General features: G+C 38.7%; 1 protein-coding gene across 2 annotated transcripts in view; it reads right to left on the bottom strand.

The window, feature by feature from the left end:
- Positions 1 to 549: 549 nt before the first annotated feature.
- The window catches only part of ATAD5 (ATPase family AAA domain containing 5), a 38190-nt gene continuing 14051 nt past the window's right edge, over positions 550 to 24688 (bottom strand). The window contains exons 7-23 of one of the 2 annotated variants that reach the window (XM_032617870.1): positions 21054 to 21238; positions 18602 to 18759; positions 17705 to 17864; positions 16931 to 17257; positions 14198 to 14294; positions 12658 to 12737; positions 12288 to 12430; positions 12050 to 12200; positions 9699 to 9875; positions 9334 to 9467; positions 8753 to 8846; positions 8012 to 8076; positions 5283 to 5463; positions 2829 to 3010; positions 1457 to 2322; positions 846 to 1004; positions 550 to 739 (exon numbers count right to left, since the gene is read on the bottom strand). In XM_032617870.1, coding sequence (XP_032473761.1) covers positions 661 to 739; positions 846 to 1004; positions 1457 to 2322; positions 2829 to 3010; positions 5283 to 5463; positions 8012 to 8076; positions 8753 to 8846; positions 9334 to 9467; positions 9699 to 9875; positions 12050 to 12200; positions 12288 to 12430; positions 12658 to 12737; positions 14198 to 14294; positions 16931 to 17257; positions 17705 to 17864; positions 18602 to 18759; positions 21054 to 21238 — 3238 coding nt within the window. In that variant the 3' untranslated portion in view covers positions 550 to 660. The remainder of the gene's footprint in view (positions 740 to 845; positions 1005 to 1456; positions 2323 to 2828; positions 3011 to 5282; positions 5464 to 8011; positions 8077 to 8752; positions 8847 to 9333; positions 9468 to 9698; positions 9876 to 12049; positions 12201 to 12287; positions 12431 to 12657; positions 12738 to 14197; positions 14295 to 16930; positions 17258 to 17704; positions 17865 to 18601; positions 18760 to 21053; positions 21239 to 24688) is intronic. The other variant, XM_032617871.1, reaches the window with a different exon arrangement.

Below are 24688 nucleotides of genomic sequence, written 5' to 3'. Positions count from 1 at the left end.
GCAGACTCTCAACCACTGTGCCACCAGGGAAGCCCTGTGTAAACTTATTTTTAAAAAAGATTATCACCTAGGTGATTCACATTCACAGCGTGGATTAAGGGTCACCAGAAGGGGAAAAATTATGGATTAGTTTAGCACTGAAGCACCTTTAGAAATATTCAGTGAACTCTACCTTCTAGAAACAGCTCACACACATACAAAAATACTCCAACAACGCTAAATCAGATAATACAAAAAAATTCAAAAAACCCCACCACTACCACAATTATAAATACAATTTGTAACTCAAATCTTTTCATTTTAAATATTTACACACTAATAAGAAATATACAAATAGTATGTTTTAAATGTACATTAAGAGAAATAAACGCTTCCATGAAAATCACTATAAAAATGTCTCTTGGGCTTCCCTGGTGGCGCAGTGGTTGAGAGTCCGCCTGCCGATTCAGGGGACACGGGTTCATGCCCTGGTCCAGGAAGATCCCACATGCTGCGGAGCGGCTGGGCCCGTGAGCCATGGCCGCTGAGCCTGCGTGTCCAGAGCCTGTGCTCCGCAACGGGAGAGGCCACAACAGTGAGAGGCCCGCGTACTGCAAAAAAAAAGAAATGTCTCTTAAGGACCATGTAAGAATCTGTACAAGGCATTGTAAATGTAGGATATTAAGGGAAGCCAGTTGCCAAAGTGTTCATAGTCTCTTTTGAAATGTTAAGATGAATTCCTTCAAGATAGTGCAGGAATCTGTCAAAATTACAAGGAAAAACATAGTTTAATATTAATAGTTCCATCAGATGAGAATATTTATCAATCTTGAAATAGTTATGTAAAATGTTTTTATAGAAACTACCTTCTTTTACTTTTTCCTTGTTCTTTTAGCTTCTCAGTCTTACAAATGTTTCGCAGAGTTGGCAAGTATTCTATTATACTAGCTTGTCTATTACCCAGGTTCGGAAGAGATCGGCTAGAAAACACACTTTTGATGACTGCTATCCTCTTCCAAGCACTGCTGTAAATTAAAAGTAATGCATTATTTTTTGATTTTTAATGCCCAATAAAAATGCAACAATCCCAAAACCAGCTGCTGGTCTCTGCTTCTCCCTGTTTCTGGTCTAGACTAGATTAACTGTATTCCGGATTCACTTTCTATATCATTTTCAACACATCAATCACTCCCATACTGAAAAGACTTTAATGGCTACCTGCTGTCTGCACAGCAAATCCAGACCCCTTCCCTGTTATCCAAGAGTCTCTCAAATCTAACCCCCACCCCAATCTCTCACTTTTTCTTCCCAGCAATCAGGCTGGTCTCCTTAACTGTCTCATTAGAAGCTACATTATTAATATGAAGGGCTTACCATGATCAATAAAGCCCAGCATTTCAAAATTAGTAAGAGAAAGAAACTAGTAATATCCGCTTTATCATTTATTATTGAAAAATAAACAGAAGTCAAGACTTACTCTAAATTAGCTGCTGACTGACTGAAGTGTACATTGTTGCGCTTTTGTGAAACATAAAAAGTAAGTTCTTTTGTTGGATCTCTTCCTACTTTCTTGCAAGAATTCAGGGAGGTTTCCAATGCTTTTGAAATAGTAGAAGAACATTTAGTAAAGCTGAGAGCTTCTACAGCTGCCTTTAATTCTCCAGAGCTTTGAGAAGTCCATCCATCACTACTCTCGAGACTAAACTCATCACAAAGTCCACTTTGAACTTTTCCATTTGTCCAGCCAAAATCATTTTTACGAAATTCCCTATGTTCCCTTACATCAGTTAAAAGGGCATCTAAGAAGGACATGTTGTCCATGAACTCAGTGAGAGAATTTAAACAGTGAGAAACAAGGACAGAATATTTCTTTTCTGCTGGTGTTTTAGGAGAACGAGGAATAGATTCAACGTTTGACTCTAGACAGGTGTTTAGTTTCTTTGTCTCTGGATTGCTTTCTTTCTCTCTAGCTTTGCTTTCTTCTGAATTTGGAGAAGATGCAGAGGAAAGCCTAATAAATTCATCAGAAAAGTCCAATTCGGTGTCAAATAAGTCACTATCGTCTAAAATTACCATCTTTTTCTTATGTTTCTTTTTTTGTGACTTTTTCAATGGCTTCTCTCCTTCAGAAAGTTTCCTAGCAAGACATTTCATATTTTTTGTTGCTGCATTGGTGTCCACACTTACTGATGAACCAGCAAAGTTTTCTGTTTCTGGGATGATATTAACAGGTAATGGTAGAATGAACTCAAGATTACTATATAAGAAATCTACATTCCTCATTTGGAATTCTGTAAGAAGCTGGATGAGCTTATGCCATTCTTCCTTTGTTCTGATTTTGTGCTGAAAAACAATATTGAGTAAAGAAATGTCATAACAGTACATAGTCTGAACATTTTTCTACCCATAGGAATATAGTGTCACTCCTATCTATTTTCAAAGTAATGAGTTGCTAACCCTCATAATTTTATTAACCTACACTTCCCTAATACATCAAATAGTATCATGAGTCTAAAAGATTAATTTAGACTGTTAATTTCAAAAATTAAATTCTCGAATAGTCAGTATATACCCTAATTCAATAATTAGAAGCTCATTTGCTTAAAAACTACTGTTCTGAAATTGTCTTTTTTTATCTGAAATATTTCTAAGTTCTATTCTAAATTCTATAATATACATCTAGAGCAAGGCCTATGCACCATTTGTCAAAGTGGTACAATGTGTTAAAATCAGAAATCTGAAGCCTGTAAAAATTACTGGTAAATTTGAGTTAACCTTAAGATTCAAAAGACAGAAGTGAGTGTTGGGAAGATGAAAAAGAACATAAATTTACTAGACATTGAAAATACCTTCAAAAATGAAAATAAGTCTTCAGATGGGGAAAAAATGTTCTTAAGGCCAAACAAGGTCTCAGCACAGCCAATGTCACATTTGGGAAGGTCTGTTGGATTCCTTTTAGTATTTTTAGCATTATTTTTGGAATCAGGGTCATCTTCAGAGCAAACAAGTTGTACATTTCTGCTATTTCCTCCTACAAAATTAGTAAAAGAAAACCTTAGCTATCCATATTTTTATCAAATTGTAGCAAGCAATTATTTAAGCAGTTATTTAAAATCCAAGATCCTTTGGCATTTAAAAAAATTATTTATTTATCTATTTATTTTTGACTGTGTTGGGTCTTTGCTGCGGGCAGGCCCTCTCTAGTTGCAGCCAGCGGGGGCCACTCTTAGTTGCAATGCGCAGGCCTCTCACTGTCGTGGCCTCTCCTGTTGCAGAGCACGGGCTCCAGAGCACGGGCTCCAGAGCACAGGCTCCAGAGCACAGGCACAGGCTTAGTGGCTATGCAGCATGAGGGATCTTCCAGGGCCAGGGACTGAACCCACATCCCCTGCATTGGCAGGAGGATTCTTAACCACTGTGCCACCAGGGAAGTCCCCTTTGGCAGTTTTTGGACCTAATCCTCATTTTGTTATTCTCCCCATATGTATCTAATTCATAAAACGTACAACACAAACATGATTTCTACATAGGTTAAGTGGGGCTGGGGTGTGGGGTGGGCTTACAAAACAATCTAACAGAAAAAAGAGCAAGGACTGGACAGGCAAGTCACAGAAGAAACACAAATATTGAATAAACTCATAAAAAGATGTACAATTTTACCAGTGATCATGGAAATGGAAATTAAAATAAGATACCATTCATTTTTCACCTTCTAAATTAGCAAAATTATAAAAGATACTCACTGCATACTTTAACAACAAACTGAAGATGACTTAAATGTCACCTAGTAGGTAATGGTTAATTAAATTACGTTACATCCACTTTATATTATAGAATAGCACACAGCTGTGAAAAAGAGAGGGCTAGAACTATACGTACTGACAATAAATTGTGAGGTAAGAAAAAGCAAACTGTTTAACAATACATATAGTATTGGTTAATTTTGCTAAATAAGTAGGTAGCAATATTTGTATATGCATAGATAAAGGTCTAAGAGTAGCTACCTTTAAGAAGTGGGGCAAGATCTTTTACTTTTTACATTATATACTTCTGTATTGTCTGATTTCCAATGAGTGTGTATCTGTGTTTTACTTTTAAGACAGGAATGAAATGCATTTAAGATCTTCAAGAAAAGAAATAATGCTAAAGTTCTTGGTATTGCATTTTATAACCAGTAATATGGTGATAGTTATTAACTTTTGTTTAAAATAGGATATTTTCCATGTCTTATTTATCATATTTACTTCTAAGAAATAGTTAAAACTGCCAGCTTAAATTGAATTAAATACTTTGAAAAAGAATAAGATATTAGGGCTTCCCTGGTGGCGCAGTGGTTGAGAGTCTGCCTGCTAATGCAGGGGATACGGGTTCGAGCCCTGGTGTGGGAAGATCCCACATGCCGTGGAGCAACTGGGCCCGTGAGCCACAACTACTGAACCTGCGCGTCTGGAGCCCGTGCTCTGCAACAAGAGAGGCCGCGATAGTGAGAGGCCTGCGCACAGCGATGAAGAGTGGCCCCCGCTCGCCGCAACTAGAGAAAGTCCTCGCACAGAAATGAAGACCCAACGCAGCCAAATAAATTAATTAATTAATTTAAAAAATAAGATATTAAATTTTGAACTAATCAGAAAACCAATAAGGGATTAATATTACAGAACTTCACCTTATTAAAAATTAAATATTTGTATATTTCCCAGAGCAGGATCTGTAACTACAGAACTGTGACTATGGAGCATGGAAACCACAAACTATGAACTTCTTCAGGGAAGGAACCATGTCTTATTCATATAAACACAGGACCTGGCATGGAGAAAGTCCTCAGTAAATGTCTGTGACTTGAATTAGGTAACAATGACTGAAGATTGGTAAGAAATAAAATAAAGCATTTCTGAAATAATAGAGTTCTTAGGAAAGAGAGAATTATAGGCTATTAAGGAAGCTGAAAAGGAACTTACAATACAGTCATCTAAAAATAATTTACATATGGAAAAATTACCAATACTTATTTTTTTAATAAGTGAAAAAAGGAAGTTGCTAAATAATATAATTCTATTTGTTTATAAGCAACTATGTTTATAAATGTACAAGTAACCATCTGTTCCAGGTTCAGTTTAATTGTATCTACCCACATTTAATGCTTACAAAACTTTTCATCAACTAAGTTGATGTATGTATGTTTCTTTTAATATTAACATGATACCTCAATGCTCAAAATTTTTATAATCTTTCAAATGTTTTGGTACAGCATATATTTTAATATAGGATCCCATTACAGAAATTTCTTTTACAACAAATCAACTTACGACAAAAAGATAATGGCCTTTCTTCTAAAAATCCACCTCCACTTCTAATCCAGAATTGTAAGTAAAGGATACTTTTTCTGATGTCACAAGTATTTGCAGTTAGCAATGTTACAAAATCTTTTACATCAGTTCTAAAATTCTCAGTCAAGCAGATCATCTGTAGGTAGCTGGCAACATTTAGCTGAGAGTGAGAGAGAGAGAGAGAGAGAGACAGGAGGGGAGAGGTGGGGGTAGGAGGGAGAGAGACACAGGAAAGAAACATGGTCAACTGCAGAGTTAACAGAAATACATCAATAACATCAAAAAGCAAGCCAAATTTTGCTAAGATTCACAATATTTTAAGCTCTTATTGAGAATGATTGATCTAGAAAGATATAAAGGAATATGGTACCAAATTAAAAGCATTTACATAAACTTCTTTTATTAACTGTATATAGTCTGAGACAGCAAGGAAAATTTTATGGGAGATTCTCCAACCTGAATCCTGAAGGCAATTTTATTAAACCTTAAGAAAATCCCTTAGGGGGCTTCCCTGGTGGCGCAGTGATTGAGAATCTGCCTGCCAATGCAGGGGACGCGGGTTCGAGCCCTGGTCTGGGAAGATCCCGCATGTCGCGGAGCAACTAGGCCCGTGAGCCACAACTACTGAGGCTGTGCTCTAGAGTCCGCGAGCCACAGCTACTGAGCCTGCATGCCACAACTACTGAAGCCCGCGACTAGAGTCCGTGCTCCGCAACAAGAGAAGCTACCACATTGAGAAGCCCACGCATCACAACAAAGAGTAGCCCCCGCTCACCGCAACTAGAGAAAGCCCCTTTGCAGCAACGAAAACCCAACGCAGCCAAAAATAAAAAATATATAAATGGGGCTTCCCTGGTGGCACAGTGGTTGAGAGTCCGCCTGCTGATGCAGGGGACACGGATTTGTGCCCCGGTCCGGGAAGATCCCACATGCCGCGGAGCGGCTGGGCCCGTGAGCCATGGCCGCTAAGCCTGCGCGTCCGGAGCCTGTGCTCCGCAACAGGAGAGGCCACAACAGTGAGAGGCCCGCATACCGCAAAAAAAAAAAAAAAAAAAAAGAGAAAAAAAATATATATAAATGTATAAATAAACTTATTTTAAAAAAAGGAAAGAAACTACTGGCACAGGTAATATGAGCAAATCTGAAAAAGCATTATGGTGTGTGAAAGAAACTAAATAAAAAATACTACATATTATAAGATTCTATTGACATGAAATTCTACAATTGGCAAAATTACAGTGACAGAAAACAGACTGGTAGTCGGCAGGGCCGAGGGGTTAGGACAAAGGACAGAACACAGCGGCACACAAGGGAACTTTTGGTAGTAATAAAGATGTTCTCTATCTTGATGGACATGTTCTGTAACTACACTTGTCAAAATTCATTGAACCATACACTTGAAGTGGGTGTATTTTACTGTAAATAAACTATACTTCAAAGCTAATTAACAGAAAGCAAACATGCACACACACAGATGGATACCACTACCATGGCCAAAGTTAAAAAGACTGACAACAGTTGCCAGACTTCTCATGCACTGGAAACCTATCTGGCAGAGTCTTAAAAAGCTAAACAAATAAAAATAACATAATGCATATGATTCAACAATTCCACTGACAGAACAGCATGGATAAATCTAAAAAACATAATGTTAAATGAAAGAAACCAGATGTAAAAGGACACATAATGTTTCCTATTATTTGAAATTTCAGAATAGACAAAACTAATCTGTTAATACACATTAGAATAGTGGTTAGTTATCAGGTTTCCCTGGTGGCGCAGTGGTTGAGAATCTGCCTGCCAATGCAGGGGACATAGGTTCGAGCCCTGGTCTGGGAAGATCCCACATGCCGCGGAGCAACTGGGCCCGTGAGCCACAACTACTGAACCTGCACGTCTGGAGCCTGTGCTCTGCAACAAGATAGGCCACAATAGTGAGAGGCCTGCGCACAGCGATGAAGAGTGGCCCCCGCTCGCCGCAACTAGAGAAAGCCCCCACACAGAAACGAAGACCCAACACAGCCAAAAATAAATAAATAAAATTAAAAAAAAAAAAAAAAAGTTGTTATCTCCGGTGGAGAGGGGAGTGCTGACTAAAAAGGACCCAAGGGAACTTTTGGAGGTGATGGAAATGTTCTATATTTTGATCTGGGTGATGGTTACATGGATGTTTATCTCTGTTCACATTTTTCAATTTGTGTACTTAAGTGCATTTTTTTTTTTTTTTTTTTTTGCGGTATGCAGGCCTCTCACTGTTGTGGCCTCTCCCGTTGCGGAGCACAGGCTCCAGATGCGCAGGCTCAGTGGCCATGGCTCACGGGCCTAGCCACTCCGCAGCATGTGTGATTTTCCCAAACCGGGGCACGAACCCATGTCCCCTGCATCGGCAGGCGGATTCTCAACCACTGCGCCAGCAGGGAAGCCCCTTAAGTGCATTTTTAACTATATGCAAATTTCACCTCAGTAAAGCACTGGTTACTATGAAAAAGACCTAATGAACACTGGAGTCTAGTAAAAATTTGAATACATGAATTTTGAAAAAGATATTTTTTAAAGTAAAAAAAAGATAATCAGAAGTCTCCTAAAATGCAGAAATTTTAACATACCCCTTAGTAACCACATTTAAAAATTATAACTAAATTTTATAATAAACCACCTTCTATATGATTGTGATATATAATTTATGCTGATCAAAATTCAAAACTTACCAGTGAAGGAGTGTTAAAATTAATTTCTTCAAAGCAGCCATCAAACATTAAACTAAATGTTGGATCTATGCGGAAAAAACATATTTTTAAACATTAAGACCACTAAGGTACTTTCTCTAGTCATACTTTTCTATGAAAGTATTCTATATTTCATCAGTAATGAAAATAAAATATGTAAATTATAAATCATTAAGGAATTGAACTTACATCTTGACTTTTTAATTAAACTACCATCTCACTTGGGATTAATATGATTTTTATCGATATTTTTAGAGTATAATCATTAGCTATCAAACGGGCTATTAATGTCTAAGTAGAGTCTAACAAACATTTTCCAACAGAAATCCATAGCAGAGATATTCTACTGAATATTTGTAATGACAAATATTAGAAAAGAATGTTATAAAACAATTTATAGGGAATTCCCTGGTGGTCCAGTGGTTAAGACTCCACGCTCCCAATGCCCAGGTTTGATCCCTGGTCAGGGAACTAGATCCCGCATGCCGCAACTAAAGATCCCGCACTTGGCAATGAAGATCCCGCGTGTAGCAACAAAGACCCCATGCAGCCAAAAATAATTAATTAAAAAAAGAAAAAGATTTAGAAGCCTCCTCGTTTTACGGAAAAAAACAGACTTAATTTACCAGCAGACTTCTAAAGGAACATATCTAACTAAAATTAGAAGCTTTCCCCAAATATTTTAACCAAAAGTAATTAATTGTAAAATCACTGGTTACTTACCACTTGTTGTAAGGATTACAGGTCTTTTCGTGGTTGCCATGAATGTTTTGATTGCATTCAAAAAGCCAGCATCTTCTTCGAAAATGACATCAACCTAAGAACAAATGGTTATTAGAATATTAATGTAGTAACAATACACTTATTGGATATCAGTTATGTTATCATAACTGTTATGTTATCATATCAGTTATAGTAGATACACTATATGTCTATTAGAGCCAGAATTTATGAATTTGTGAACAGTGTGACTTCACACCATGCCGAAAGCTTACAACGTCTTATACTATTAAAAGGGTAAAAAAATTATCAAACGTTAAAAACAAAAAAATGCAGTCACCTATAATTGGATAAGTATGGGTCAGAATAATTTCTACAAACACTAAACAGTAACTGAATTGCATTCATCATGTTCCTAAAAAACTCTTCTATGGCTGACAGTTTCATTCACTTTAATTTCAAATAGATAAAATTATTCCTGACCTTCTTGGCTATTTTACAGTCCTTTATAGTAAAACATACAGTAATCTTTAGAATAAGTTTTTATCAGGAGGTATCACAAATGTACACCTCTGTAAGCCTACCTCCTCAAACAGAATGAGAGATGTTGCATTTTTCCTGTTGGGCTCCTCAGCCCCAAACTCTTTGACATTTTTATTAGTTGTGTTTGTAGATTTAGTCTGAATAATTGGTTTCTGTTCAAAAGAATTTTTGATTCCTGCATAAATAAAACATTAATATTTTAGATAAAATCAACTTTTAACAGAACACTGGATATTTCCACAGAATAAACTCAAACTGAAATCCATTATCAAAACTGAAACAAAGTATCAACACTCCTATATATATGACCTTCAGTGTAACTGAGGTTTAATAAATAGCAATAGGAACTCATGAACTGTGATCATATTTTTATTTTATCAGGGCCTCTGTCAATTTAGTATCTTACCTTTATTATTTTCCAGAAGTGCTCCTATTTGTTCATTATTTTTTGGCTTAGAAGACACTTTAAAATAATTTGCCAAAGTTTTAGGTGGAAGTACTCGCTTTGGTCCACTACTTTGTGGTGATGGTGAAGGAAGTTTTCTTGGTGATGTAACAACCTTCTTGGGGGAGCTTAATTTTTCTGCCAAAAACAAATTTCACTTAAAGACAAATATTCTAAAAATTAAACAGATGGCAAGATTGAGTCATCCACAGTATATTTCTACCCTTACCAGTTAAAAAGCAAAGTTATAAAAATTCTTTTTCTTTCTTACATTCTCTTTACAGTCAAATATTACTGTATTGTTAGTTATTCAACCAGTAGAGAAGGCAAAACCAATCATTTGGAAAAGATACTCTTTTCCAAGAAACATATATTCTTGAAGCAAAAATCTTCATAATTCCTTAATTCACTGTCTACATCTGCTTGAGGTCAGAAGAGGCTGGAGAAAAAGTGATATCGGTACCTACTAAGCACATTACAGACTTTCCTGTGCAACTTCAATTTAACCCACAGTAAACTGATATTGCAAGCAAACGATATGTTTTTCTAGATATGCTATGAAAGATGGATACAAAGTTAAAAAACAAATGGCTGATGTCTACCCTTCAGAAGCCCAACAGTGGCCTGGCATTTATTCCAGAGCGTGTCCTTTGCTCCTCTCTAAGTACCCTCATTCAGCCTTTACAAGTGCTAGTTATTATCATATGGACTCAGAGCAGGATCTTCTTTATGTACCAGCATATGTGCACCATTCCATGACTGTGTCCTATTCTTTTCTTGTACCCTCATAGACCTTGCATATCATAGGTGTTCAGAAAACTTAGTGAAAATTTTGAGCTTGAAAAAATTTATCTTAGATATCACAATCATGTCATAAAAATAGGGCATTTTAGGGACTTCCCTGGTGGTGCAGTGGTTAAGACTCCACGCTCCCAACGCAGGGGGCCAGGGTTCAATCCCTGGTCTGGGAACTAGATCCCACATGCATGCCACAACTAAGAGATCACATGCCACAACTAAGGAGCCTGCAAGCCGCAACTAAGACCCAACGCAACCAAATAAATAATTTTTTTTTTTTTAAATAGGGCATTTTAACACCATAAGGAAAGAGGTATAATCTTAAAAATATTTAGGGCTTCCCTAGTGGCGCAGTGGTTGAGAGTCCGCCTGCCGATGCAGGGGACACAGGTTTGTGCCCCGGTCCGGGAAGATCCCATATGCCGTGGAGCCTGTGCATCCAGAGCCTGTGCTCCGCAACGGGAGAGGCCACAACAGTGAGAGGCCCGCGTACCGCAAAAAAAAAAAAAAAAAAAAATTTAAATATCACTAAAAGTGGGATAACCAGTCATTACGTATCTCTTGGCATGTATGCCAGCACCAAAATGGAAATGAATCTAATCAACCCCACAGATCTAACTGCCAGTTTATAAGAAATACAAGGAAGAGGAATGTGTTAACTGATACCATGAAGATATAATCAGCCAAATCTAGAATGTGAGAAATTTTATGACAAATGACCCATGTTCTTCAACAAATAAATGACATGAAATGAAAGGGTGAGGGAGCTGTTAGATTAAAAGAAACTTAAGTGACATTAATCAAATGTAAACTGTGGACCTTGTTTGGATCCTGATTTGAACAAACCATTTGAAACAGAAAACTGAAATTAAACTACATATTACATCAAATTAAGGTATATAGTTAATTTTGTTAGGTCTGATTATGATATAGTGGTTATGCTTTTAAAAAAGTCCTTATCAGTTAGAGCTACATATTGAAATATATATACATGAGTAAAATTATGTGATGGTCCTGAGATTTGTTTTAAAACATAAAGTCCAAGAAAAATGAAAAAGGCATGTATATATATAGGAAAAGATTAAAAATGAATGGCAAAATTCCAATTATTGGGACTTCACTGGTGGCGCAGCGGTTAAGAATCAGCCTGCCAATGCAGGGGACATGGGTTTGAGCCCTGGTCGGGGAAGATCCCACATGCCACAGAGCAACTAAGCCCGTTCGCCACAACTACTGAGCCTTCGCTCTAGAGCCTGCGAGCCACAACTACTGAAGCCCATGGGCCTAGAGCCCGTGCTCCACAACAAGAGAAGCCACCACAATGAGAAGCCCGCGCACCATGATGAAGAGTAGCCCCTACGCACTGCAACTAGAGAAAGCCTGCATGCAGCAACGAAGACCCAATGCAGCCAAAAATAAATAAATAAATTTATTTAAAAAAAATGCTAATTATTAAAATTTTCTTAGATTTTAAGTTTTTAAACATTACAACTTCAGGAAAATAATTTACTTACTTGGTGACTTGCTTATGTTGTAGCTATTAAAAAAACAGGGTTTTTGTGAGTTTACACCTTGCTTGTCTACTTGATGGGACTGAGTAGCTTCCTTCAGCTGAGACAGAATTTGTCTACCACTGCGCTGAGAAGAGGCATTCACTTCAAATATCTAAAAGAATATATGAAAAAATGGCAGAATGGTTGATGTTTCCTTTTGTTTCAAGGGTAATTATTACATTAACATTTGTCCACTAACCTTAAATCCAAGCTCCTGAGCACAAGCATATACCGCAGCAGTTTTCCCCACTCCTGTTGGCCCTGTTATAAGAACAGTATTGCAAAGACGATTCTCTTCTTCATCATCTGAACTGCCTTTAAAGTCTATGCTGTCCAATGGATCTGAAAAATCATTCAAATGCACATAAAACAACTGCTTAGGCATCAATTCTGTCTCACCAAACCCAATGACCAAATCCCACAAACTTCTTGCCAATAAACGTTGGAAATTCAACGTACAAAAACTAAAAAACCAAATATAAAATATCAAACAAGCAGCTTTATGAAAATTTTCAGCTAATCTAATTCTAAAAATGTTCAGTGAAATGGAAAAAAATGACTCAAAATACCTTCCTGTTTCTCATCTCTTTTTCCCTTCAAATTCTGTCCTTCTTCCAATTCAGCTCTTCTTTTCCAGTCTTTCAACCAACTACCATAAGAAAATGTATGTTAATAAAAAAATTCACAGAATATAGATATCTCTTAGATGATACGTTAAAATGATTGTCGGGGGAAGTGATGGTATATTGTTAGTTTTTAAGAACTCCATAACATTTTTGAATCAACTATATAGTAAAATAATTTTACATGGACATGAATATTTTAAAATGAAGTAATTTTTGCCGAAATCCTCAAGACAATATGTGCAAGGATATTCACTGCAACACTGTTTATATTAGCCTCCAAAAGGAAAAACCTAAAAATACATCAGTAAGGGAAAAGATACCTTATGGTATGTATGCTCACATAAGAAATCAGTACAGAGAAACTATGAAGAACTGAGTAGATTGTATGGTGACATGAAAGATGTCTAATAAAAAAAAAAAAAAAGATGTCTAATATATTGATACAATGCTAAGTATGAGTAGAAAGATTAAGTTCTAGTCTGGAGCTAGACTGAGTTTAAATTCCAGCTCCACCACTTTCTAGCTGTGTGACCTTGGACAAATAACTCAACCTCTCTGGGCCACATTCCTCATGAGGAACAGTATTTACCCTCATAGGATTGTTCTAAGGTTCAAATGAGCTAAGCATGATCAAGTGCTTAGAACAATGCCAATCTCAAAGGTTTTATTATGAGTCCCAATTCCTTGTATGAAATCCTTTGGGCCAGATGAGTTTTAGAATTCAGGATTTTTCAGATATTAGAAATGTAATTTGGTACATATACTACATAAAACATAATACCCCTAGTGGGTCTGTGGCAGTACATCCATAATCACTGAATATTTCTAGTTAAAAAAATATGAACTCCTACTAAGTGGGACTGATAAAGACTATAATAAACTTTATGTATATAATAAAGTTAATAAACTTTAAATTTCCAGAACTCTTTGGAGGTGGGAATTATAGACAAAGGATTATTACCTGAATTAGTAGTAATATGATCCTATTTGTTAGGAAGAAAGGAGCAAATATATGCATTAAAATTTTTCTGGAAGGTTTTACAAGACAATTTTAATAGTCATTTACCTCTAGGGAGTAGAAACAGGAGAAAAGAGGTACATTTACTTTTCACTGAAAATTCTTCTTCCTTTTTCTTTTTTTTTAAGATTTTACCTTGTGATGTATTACTTTATAATTTCTAGATTTTAGCACAAATAAAATAAATACTAAAACTAGATTCAAAAACTATTTCTCGGGCTTCCCTGGTGGCGCAGTGGTTGAGAGTCCGCCTGCCGATGCAGGGGACACGGGTTCGTGCCCCGGTCCGGGAAGATCCCACATGCCGCGGAGCGGCTGGGCCTGTGAGCCATGGCCGCTGAGCCTGCGCGTCCGGAGCCTGTGCTCCGCAACGGGAGAGGCCACAACAGTGAGAGGCCCGCGTACTGAAAAAAAAAAAAAAAAAAAAAAAAACTATTTCTCAATTCCTTTACAAATCTTACCAACCTATGTAACTTTCTAATAGCTAGCTCATTGCCTATGAGTTCACCGGAGTTCTGAGGTTGATACTTTTCTGTCCAAAGCATGTCTTCAGTTCCAGAATCTAAAGCAAAAAATATATATTAAAGTATTTTGTTTCTTGGCATAAACATATATTCTTAGGCATTTATATTATTTTCATGTAACAATAAGTATTTGTACAAATACTTTTATTTACAAATTGCCAAAAAGGCAATTTCAAAACTTAACATTACATTAAAAATTTTTCACATCAAAACCCTTCCCTCTTAAAAGCTAACCACCATAAAGTCTTATGACAATAAGATTTAAAAGTATACATTAAAAATTTTAATAATCGCTCAAGAAACACAAAATATGAAAAATAATTTGTACTGTAAGAAATAATCTAAAGAACAAATGCAGCATAATTTTCATGGAGCCTCTTCTTTTTTTTTTTTGGAGCCTCTTCTTGACAACTAAAAAGATACATTAAAACATTCTAGGAGGTCAGCCTGAGTAAACGGAGAGATGCTACACTCCCAATTGAGAAGAGTTAGGAAGATGCCAGTCCCCTCCAAATTAATCTATGTTGTGGTATGTATCTCCCTCTCTTTTTTTTTTTTGGCCGCACCATGTGGCATTAATCTACATTCTAATGCAAAATCAAAACCCCAGTGGAATTTGTGGGGTAAGGGAATCTATAGTTTATTTAGTGGAGTCAATGCATGAAAATAGTTTTAAAAAATGACGGATGGATCTAGAGATTGTCATACTGAGGGAAGTAAGTCAGACACAGAAAGATAAATATAATATGATATTGCTTATATGTAGAATCTAAAATAAAGGGTACAAATGAACTTATTTACAAAACAGAGGTAGAGTCACAGATGTAGAAAACAAACTTATGGTTACCAGGGGTAAGGACAGGGAGGGATAAATTGGGAGATTGGGATTGACATATACACACTACCACATATAAAAGAGATAACTAATAAGAACCTACTGTATAGCACAGGGAACTCTACTCAATACTGTGTAATGGCCTATCTGGGAAAAGAATCTAAAACAAGAGTGGATGTAGGTATATGTATAACTGATTCACTTTGCTGTACACCTGAAACTAACACAACATTGTAAATCAACCATGCTCCAAGAAAAATTTTAAAAAGGGCTGCCCTGGTGGTGCAGTGGTTAAGAATCTGCCTGTCAATGCAGGGGACAGGGGTTTGATCCCTGGCCCGGGAAGATCCCATATGCCGCGGAGCAACTAAGCCTGGCCACCCAACTACTGAGTTTGCGCTCTAGAGCCCACGTGCCACAACTACTGAAGCCCGTGTGCCTAGAGCCTGTGCGCCACAGCAAGAGAAGCCACCGCAATGAGAAGCCCGTGCACCACAACAAGGAGTAGCCCCCGCTCGCCGCAACTAGAGAAAGCCTGTGCTCAGCAACAAAGACCCAACACAGCCAAAAATAAAAACAAATAAATTAATTAATTAAAAAAATTTTTTTTTTAATATAGAGGGGCTTCCCTGGTGGCGCAGTGGTTAAGAATCCACCTGCCAATGCAGGAGACACGGGTTCGAGCCCTGGTCTGGGAAGATCCCACATGCTGCAGAGCAAATAAGCCCGTGTGCCACAATTACTGAGCCTGCGCTCTAGAGCCCGTCAGCCACAACTACTGAGCCTGTGCCACAACTACTGAAGCCCGTGCGCCTAGAGCCCATGCTCCGCAGCAAGAGAAGCCACTGCAATGAGAAGCCTGCGCACCACAACGAAGGGTAGTCCCCGCTCGCCCCAACTAGAGAAAGCCCGTGCACAGCAACGAAGACCCAACACAGCCAAAAATAAATAAGTAAATAAATAAATAATTTTTAAAAAATACAGAGACTTGCTGTACAAATTATCAAAACATAATCTAAATGGATGAATTAATTCAATTGAATGTTTCAGAAAAGCTACGTAACCAAATGGGAATATGTCAAAAACATGTGAAACAGGTGTAAAGTAATAGGTAGAGTGTGATTCCAGGTTGTTGTTGTTTTTTTTTTTGTGGTACGCGGGCCTCTCACCGCTGTGGCCTCTCCCGTTGTGGAGCACAGGCTCCGGACGCGCAGGCTCACGGGCCCAGCCGCTCCGCAGCATGTGGGATACTGCCAGACCGGGGCACGAACCCGCATCCCCTGCATCAGCAGGCAGACTCTCAACCACTGTGCCACCAGGGAAGCCCCTGGTTTTTTTTGTTTGTTTGTTTTTTAAATTTATTTGGCTGCACCGGGTCTTAGTTGCAGCACTCAGGATCTTTGTTGCCGTGTGCGAGATCTTCATTGCGGCATGTGGAATCTTTTTTGTAGTTGCAGCATGCAGGATCTTTAGTTGGGGCATGCGGGATTTTTAGTTGCGGCATGCGGGATCTTTAGTTGCAGAAGGCAGGATCTAGTTCCCTGACCAGGGACTGAACCCGGGCCCCCTGCATTGCGAGCGTGGAGTCTTAACCACTGGACCACCAGGGAAGTCTCCAGGTTTTTAAAAAAGCATATGTATTTAGGGAAGCACAGAAAAATCAAAGACCAAACAGCAATCTGTTAAACGTGTTTATTTGAAGACTCTAATCAGTGAGGCTTCCACTTCTTATTTTGTTTGAATGTTACAGTGAGCATATATTAAGAGACAGGGGAAAAAATGAGAAGTTAAAAACAAACAAAAAAACCTCTAGGACCAGAGGGAGAAAGTCTAATTTACCTGGAATAGAAGATACTTCTGATGTAGACTTGTCACCATCTATTATCAGAATATCAGAATCTTCTACAGCTGCTGTTTCCACTTTACACCTTGTACTCAAAGCTGTTCGTTTCTTCCTGGATGTTTTAGGAAATAAACCTTTGGAAGAATCTAGCTTTATCCCACTGGAGTTGTTTCTTTTGTCAAGTTCTTCTAGTTTCCCACTTATCTTTTTTGGACTGTCTGAATACTCATTTGGTTTCTTTCTTTTGGATTTATGATTTTCCATTTCCACTCGTTTCCTTTTGGTTTCTTTTCGACTGACGTCAGGCTCTAGTTTTGGACTTTCTATTTGGGGAATTATTGAAATGCATGTGCTTATTACTCAACAAAAAACAAATTTTAATATCCAATAATCTTAATACCACTTCAAAATATCCAATAGCCTTATCTATAATGTGAAAACGCAAGAATCAAATGTGGCATACTGAAAGCAAGCTGGATAACTTGTTATTTAGATTGCCTTTTGTACGGGCTATATAAACTACCTAATCTAAGGCTTTCCTTAAATAAATTATTAGTATTTTAACATAATTAAAGCTGTCTTTGTGTTGCCAACTCTGGAAGCTGTCAGGGGCTAACACTGTATCACACAAGTTGCTTTACTTTAACTGAACAGCTCTCCCTATCAACCATAAGCAATGTTCTCTCGGTGGTGACCACTTCCAAGAGTCAATGGCTAAGCTTAGTGTTTTCAAAACGGAAATGTTAACAGAAATAATAATTATCACTAACCTTGTTTACGATGACACTGGGAAAGTACCTGGGGCTCAGTTCGCTTTTTTAGAAGCAAAGGGAAGTATTTCCTCAAAGAAAACTCGGGATTTGACCACCTAATTTCCTCCAGCAAAAGATTTCGTACTTCTTCAGTCAAATCCTTCCTTCTCCCAACAAACTGCAATAAAGAATAAAATGCTCAATTAAACCCACATTGTCCATTAATATTAATCAGAATACTACCAACTACTTTCTGTCTGTAAGTCTATGTCATTGGTAGGATTAGCTTTAGTCACTAAATACAACCTTGATGGCAAAGCTGCATTTGCACAGCTTTAGAAGGACTTGGTTCGTTTTTTAAAAAAATATTTATTTGTTTATTTATTTGGTTGCACCAGGTCCTAGTTGCTGCAGGAGGACTCCTTAGTTGCGGCTCATGGCCTCCTTAGTTGCAGCTCGAGGGCTCCTTAATTGTGGCATGTGAACTCTTAGCTGCAGCATGCATGTGGGATCCAGTTCCCTGACCAGGGATCGAACCCAGGCCCCCTGCATTGGAAGCGCGGAGTCTTATCCACTGTGCCACCAGGGAAGTTCCTTAATTCATATTTTTATTGTTCTTTCTTTTCAACTAATTGTATTTTACTCATTTTTGAGATTATAATTCTGACTGATAAAGTATCTAAATGTGCTATGTAATCTAATATTCTTTTAAAACTGGCTATCATTAATTCTTAGTATGTTTTTAAAGCTCTAGGAGTATTTAAAACAGATATGTACTTCAACTGGGATTTATTTTTTAAAATTGGACTCTAGGAAGAGATGAATTTTAGGCCACAACAGTAAATATCCAAAATTTTTTCCCTCTGAAAGATATGAAGGAAACTGCCTACAATGGATGACCACTCTCACACTTACCACAACAGCAGAATTATTACTTTTTGAATTTGAATTCAATGCTGAAAATTCACCAAGAGCCATGACACATTTTGAGAGATCTATTACTTTAGTATTCAGTTCTTTAAGTTTAGTTAAGAGAGGACAAGTGGGTGGTTTCAAGTGCCACAAACGACACCCTAAAGAAAAACAGAGAAATTATGTTAATTCCCTTCATTCATATCCTTATCCACTCATCAAATACCAACTAAATAAACATGAGAAGACTTGACAACAGCTACATAGTTAACACAAATGTACCAAAGCTCAAATGAGTATACAGGAAACAATACCCTCACCTCCAACAAATACAATTCATAAAAATTACCCAGTCTTCCCTCCCAATTGTTAAAAATAAGCAAATATTAGCATATTTTCTTTCCTTTTTAAATCAACCTTGCTAATCAGGTTAAAAATTTCAGGGGCAGTTAGCATCCTGAAATCCAGATTCTGTTACTAGGTGAGCATGGGCATGATCCTAAGGAAAAGCATAACTAACTTCTATAATTGAACGTACTATTAGAAAATGCTTTATAAAACTGAACTAGGGACTTCCCTGGTGGTCCAGTGGTTAAGAATCCACCTTCCAATGCAGGGGATGCAGGTTCGATCCCTGGTCGGGGAACTAAGATCCCACATGCTGTGGGGCAAGTCAGCCCATGCACCACAACTACTGAGCTCGCACGCCTCAACTAGAGAGTCTGCATGTGCAAACTACAGAGCCCACACACTCGGGAGCCCACTGCACCACAACTACAGAGCCCATGTGCTCTGGAGCCCGCACGCCACAACCAGAGGGAAGCCCGCGCGCCACAACGAAGATCCTGCGTGCCGCAACTAAGACCCAATGCAGCAAAAAAGAAAATTAAATAAATCTGTAAAAAAAAAAATAAACTAGTAAAAGTAACAAGAAGGCCTTCATCAACAGAACGGCCAGTGAAAGAACTGGGAAAAAAAGAAAAGTGGAATATTACTAGAAAGACTGACTGGGAAGTTCCACATAAAAGAGAGGCTAAACAAAACTCAAAAACTATCAAGGTCGTGGGCTCTCCTAGTGGCGCAGTGGTTGAGAATCTGCCTGCTAATGCAGGGGACACGGGTTTGAGCCCTGGTCTGGGAAGATCCCACATGCCACGGAGCAACTAGGCCCCTGAGCCACAACTACTGAGCCTGCGCGTCTGGAGCCTGTGCACCGCAACAAGAGAGGCCGCGATAGTGAGGGGCCCGCGCACCGCGATGAAGACTGGCCCCCGCTTGCCACAACTAGAGAAAGCCCTCTCACAGAAACGAAGACCCAACACAGCCAAAAATAAATAAATAAATGTGGGTTTAAAAAAAAAAAACTATCAAGGTCAGAAACATAAAAGGAAAAGAAAGGAGAACAGAACATAGTGAACATTTCATAAGTAGAGGGAATAGACCAAACCAAACCACAAAGCCAGCTGAGAAGAATATAACTGTTTTTGTGCTGACAAAAAAACTCCAGGTAGGAACAACAACAAAGTAAAGATAGAACGCTTTGTACATTACCAGTAATTAAAAACTACATAAGTAAAGTAGGACTGTGGTTGCCATAGCACTTGGATCCAAAGAGAATTAGCTCAGGATCAAGCTAACACCACCTTACAAGGCTTGGGCAAACAGCTCGCTCTCGTGCACAGTGCATGTGAGAAAAGAGCGAACTAGAGCAATGGAGCACTGTTGCTCCACTGTTGGTCCAATGGAGCTCCCTGTTACCAATTCCAGGATATAGCCCACAAGATACTTTTGTGGTACTAAACAGCACAAGCTGTTCTGGAAAGGAGGCAAACAGGTTTCCCTTGAACAGTGAACAGCAGACTGGACAAAGACGGGCTGGAGCTCCTCTGAGAAATTCTTAAAGATGATCTGTTCACACACAGGCTATGATTTCAGAAGGGAACTGCCTTCCTTTTAGAACACAGCGCCCGTCTGGACAGCATTCATTTTTTTTTTTTTTTTTTTTTTTTTCAGTACGTGGGTGTCTCACTGTTGTGGCCTCTCCCGCTGCGGAGCACAGGCTCCGGACGCGCAGGCTCAGCGGCCATGGCTCACGGGCCCAGCCGCTCCGCGGCACGTGGGATCCTCCCGGACCGGGGCACGAACCCGCGTCCCCTGCATCGGCAGGCGGACTCTCAACCACTGCGCCACCAGGGAAGCCCTGGACAGCATTCATTTAAGGGCCCACACATGTGCCTGCTCTCCCCTGGCATCAGGGGTAAGGGCTGAGGATGCCTTTGGCTTTCTTGCCCCACCCCCTTCCTTAGTCCAAGGCTGAAGAAGAGAGGATAAAACACTAAATTCCCACAAAAATCCCCATAAGAATTATACCTAAACCTTTGTCTCACCTTAAACCAACTTACATAGTTTCATATTACTACTAACATTTAAAAATATTTCATAGTAATAAACTCACCATCATCTTTTTGCTGAACATGAACGACGCTCTGGAAACTGGTACTCACTGCATTGTACACATCTAACGCAGCAGCTTTCTTTGCAATTTGTCGTTTCAACAAATCTGGCAAACCACTCATTAGAAAGTCACGCTTTGCTTTAAACTGCACGTCACAAGCCTGAGGCTTCTCAGTTGCATCTTGACTTTTAAGAAAATGATGTAAGAAAAGGAGAGCTAAGGTTATAAACACTTAAAAAAATAAACTAACTATACAATAAATACTTTTTAATTTTATTCGAAAAAATTTAATCAGCTACCTGAGATGTTAGCTGGTCAAATTCTTTTTCTGCTTATCGTAAAAACGAAAGTCTTTCAGTGTTAAAAAAAATTTAAATAAAAATAAGTATATACAGAAAATAATGTCTTGAAGGACATCCACCAAAATGTCTGTCTTCCTTTTTTTTTTAATTTAAACATACATTTATATTATAAGCAGAAAACAAAATCAGTGCCACATTTCTAAAAGTTAATACAAGAACTTCTATGGTAATATTGTTTCCAATACAATAGCAGGAACCTTAAGGCCCTTATTATTGATGTCTCAGTTTCACCTGGCTTATCTTGTATTGCTAATCATAAGAATCTTGACTTTAGCGGGAAGTTGGTGAAAGGGTAGAGGAGGATGGGATGATGGAGTGGCGGAGGGGAGAGAGCATGGTGCTGGTGTGTCACGGCTTATACACCCTTCCTAGCCTGCCATATATAGAGTGAGGACTGTAATATTCTCTGCAAACTGAAATTTGGGTTGGTAATTAAGAAGAGGCTTCAAAAATTTCTATTCCTTTCCCATTTGAGAGAAATGAAGAAAAGATGAGATCTAAAGCCAGACTGAAGAGATTAATCTCAGAAAAGAGGAGGTGTACCTTTTTGACTATTAATTGGAGGGAAGGATGAAAAGATGGGTGAAGTAGCTATATTAGTATGTGCCTATAGCGGAAGGTAAACTTTAAGGAGGGGGTACAAGGTACTAACAAAAAATATACACACATATATTATATACAGTTAGAAATAGTTTTGATGTGTGTGTGTGTGTGTGTGTATGTGTGTATTTCCTAGCTTTATCTGCTGAGAAAGCCTAGAAGCACTGATACCTCAGGAGCAAAATAAGCACCTCCACTAAAAGGAACCAGGGCTCCTTGCAGAAGAGGCTAATTACAGAGCTGGGGCAGGGCAAATAAAAGATGAGCCTGGAATATCTTTGTGTTCAAAAAAGTAAGAAATGCTCTATAAATGATGAGTATGTGTCAAAGGGGCATAGAATCCAAGCTGAAGGGCTTCCAATGGCCAAATTAGAATCAATTTGAGCATTAAAATTATTAATGGATTAAAACCCAGAGAATAAAACAGGAATCCATGAGTAAATGGGTAAATACTGGAAACAACCCAAATGGCCACCAATAAAAGAATAAATTGTGGTAAATATATTCGTATAAGGAATACTATTTGGCAATAAAAAAGAATAGACTACTGATATTCTTTGACTGAAAGAAGCCAGAGACAAAAGTGTACCTCCTGTATGATTTCATTTCTATGAAATTCTAGAAAAGGCAAACTAATCTATACCAACAGAAAGCAGATCACAGGTTGCATGGCATTGGGAGTGGAAGGCAGGGATGAACTGCAAAGAGGCAAAAGGGAATTTTTGAGAGTGATGAAATGTTCTCTATTATGGTGGCGATCACACAGATGTGTACATTTGTTAAACCTCAAACTGTTTACTTAATATGGGTGCATATGATTGTATGTACATTATACCTGAATAAAGTTGATTTTAAAAAATATATGTGTACTGAACAAGAGCAGTTAGGCACAAAACAATATATACAAAGTTTACATGAAGTTCTAAAACAGACAAGACTAACCCATGGCAACTGAAGTCAAACTAACTGATGGTAATAGAAATCAGAAAAGTGGTAACCTTTTGTTGTGGTGGTGATGGTAGTGATACAGAAAAAGAGTAAGTAACCGTTAGGGAGTAAAAGAAAGATGTTATATCTTGACATCTTGATACACTTTGATAAGTGTACTTATCAAAACTGTATGCTTAAGATTTGTGCGTTTAACAATATGTAGTTATTCCTCAATAAAACTGAAACAGGAAAAAAAAACAAATAACCTGAATTCATGTCCCTAAACCTGGTCTTCTTCCATCATGCCATCTACTGGCACAGACCAGAACTTAAGTGTCATCCTTCTACCTTCATCTCTCCCACCCCCAGCCCCCGTGTCTAATTAATCATCAAGGGTTCTTAAATTTATCTCCTAAAATCTTTTCATACATCATCTCCAGCACCTGAGTCCACACCTCCATCATCTCACACCCAAACCCTTGCATCCACTCTAATCCCTCCTCCATCCCACTCTCTGTACAAGAGCCAAATTAATCCAGCAGTCAAATAAAACTTTCAAAATCCAAATGTTTATCCATACTTCTGTTTAAAACCCTCTGATCACGGGCTTCCCTGGTGGCGCAGTGGTTGCGAGTCCGCCTGCCGATTCAGGGGACACGGGTTCGTGCCCCGGTCTGGAAAGATCCCACATGCCGCGGAGCGGCTGGGCCCGTGAGCCATGGCCGCTGATGCGTGCGCATCCGGAGCCTGTGCTCCGCAACGGGAGAGGCCACAACAGTGAGAGGCCCTGCATACCGCAAAAAAAAAAAAAAAGAAAATATTTGCTTGCCCAGACCAAATCGACTGAACAAACTTTTCTTTTTTTTTTTACAATTTTTTTTTTTGCGGTACGCGGGCCTCTCACTGTTGTGGTCTCTCCCGTTTCAGAGCACAGGCTCCGGACGCGCAGGCTCAGCGGCCATGGCTCACGGGCCCAGCCGTTCCGCGGCATGTGGGATCTTCCCGGTCCGAGGCACGAACCCGTGTCCCCTGCATCAGGCAGGCGGACTCGCAACCACTGCGCCACCAAGGAAGCCCTCAACAAACTTTTTTTTTTTTTTTTTTTTTTTTTTTTTTTTTTTTTTTATGCGTTACGCGGGCCTCTCACTGTTGTGGCCTCTCCCGTTGCGGAGGACAGGCTCCGGACGCGCAGGCTCAGCGGCCATGGCTCACGGGCCCAGCCGCTCCGCGGCATGTGGGATCCTCCCAGACCGGGGCACGAACCCGTGTCCCCTGCATCGGCAGGCGGACTCTCAACCACTGCGCCACCAGGGAAGCCCCCCTCAACAAACTTTTAATAGACCTTTGTACCTCTCCTTCTTAGCACACTGCAATTTTTCATTTGTTGGCCCAATTAATGTTTAATCAGAGATTGTCTTTCCTCTAGGGTATAAGCCTCCTGAGGACAGGGAATGTGTCTTATTCCCCATGATATTCCTAGTACCCAAAACAGCACCTGCTACATAGTAGGTATTTAAATATTTACTGAACAAGTTCATAAATCAGCTTTTTGGTTTGCTTGTTTATTTTCCCACTGTTTTGTCTAGAGATGGACACAAAATGTTTGCAAAAGACCAAGATATTCAAATTGCAGTTGTAGCATTGTCAATATTGTCATCTGTTAAAATGGATTTATCAAAGCTTCAAATGATAACTTAAATGCTTTCTCATCAAAGTAAATGAACGCAAAATACATTCCATGAA

Source organism: Phocoena sinus, chromosome 20, assembly GCF_008692025.1.
Source record: "Phocoena sinus isolate mPhoSin1 chromosome 20, mPhoSin1.pri, whole genome shotgun sequence".
Taxonomy (NCBI): Eukaryota; Metazoa; Chordata; class Mammalia; order Artiodactyla; family Phocoenidae; genus Phocoena; species Phocoena sinus.
The sequence above is the reverse complement of the archived record's forward strand: the minus strand, read 5'-3'. Positions and strand labels throughout refer to the sequence as shown.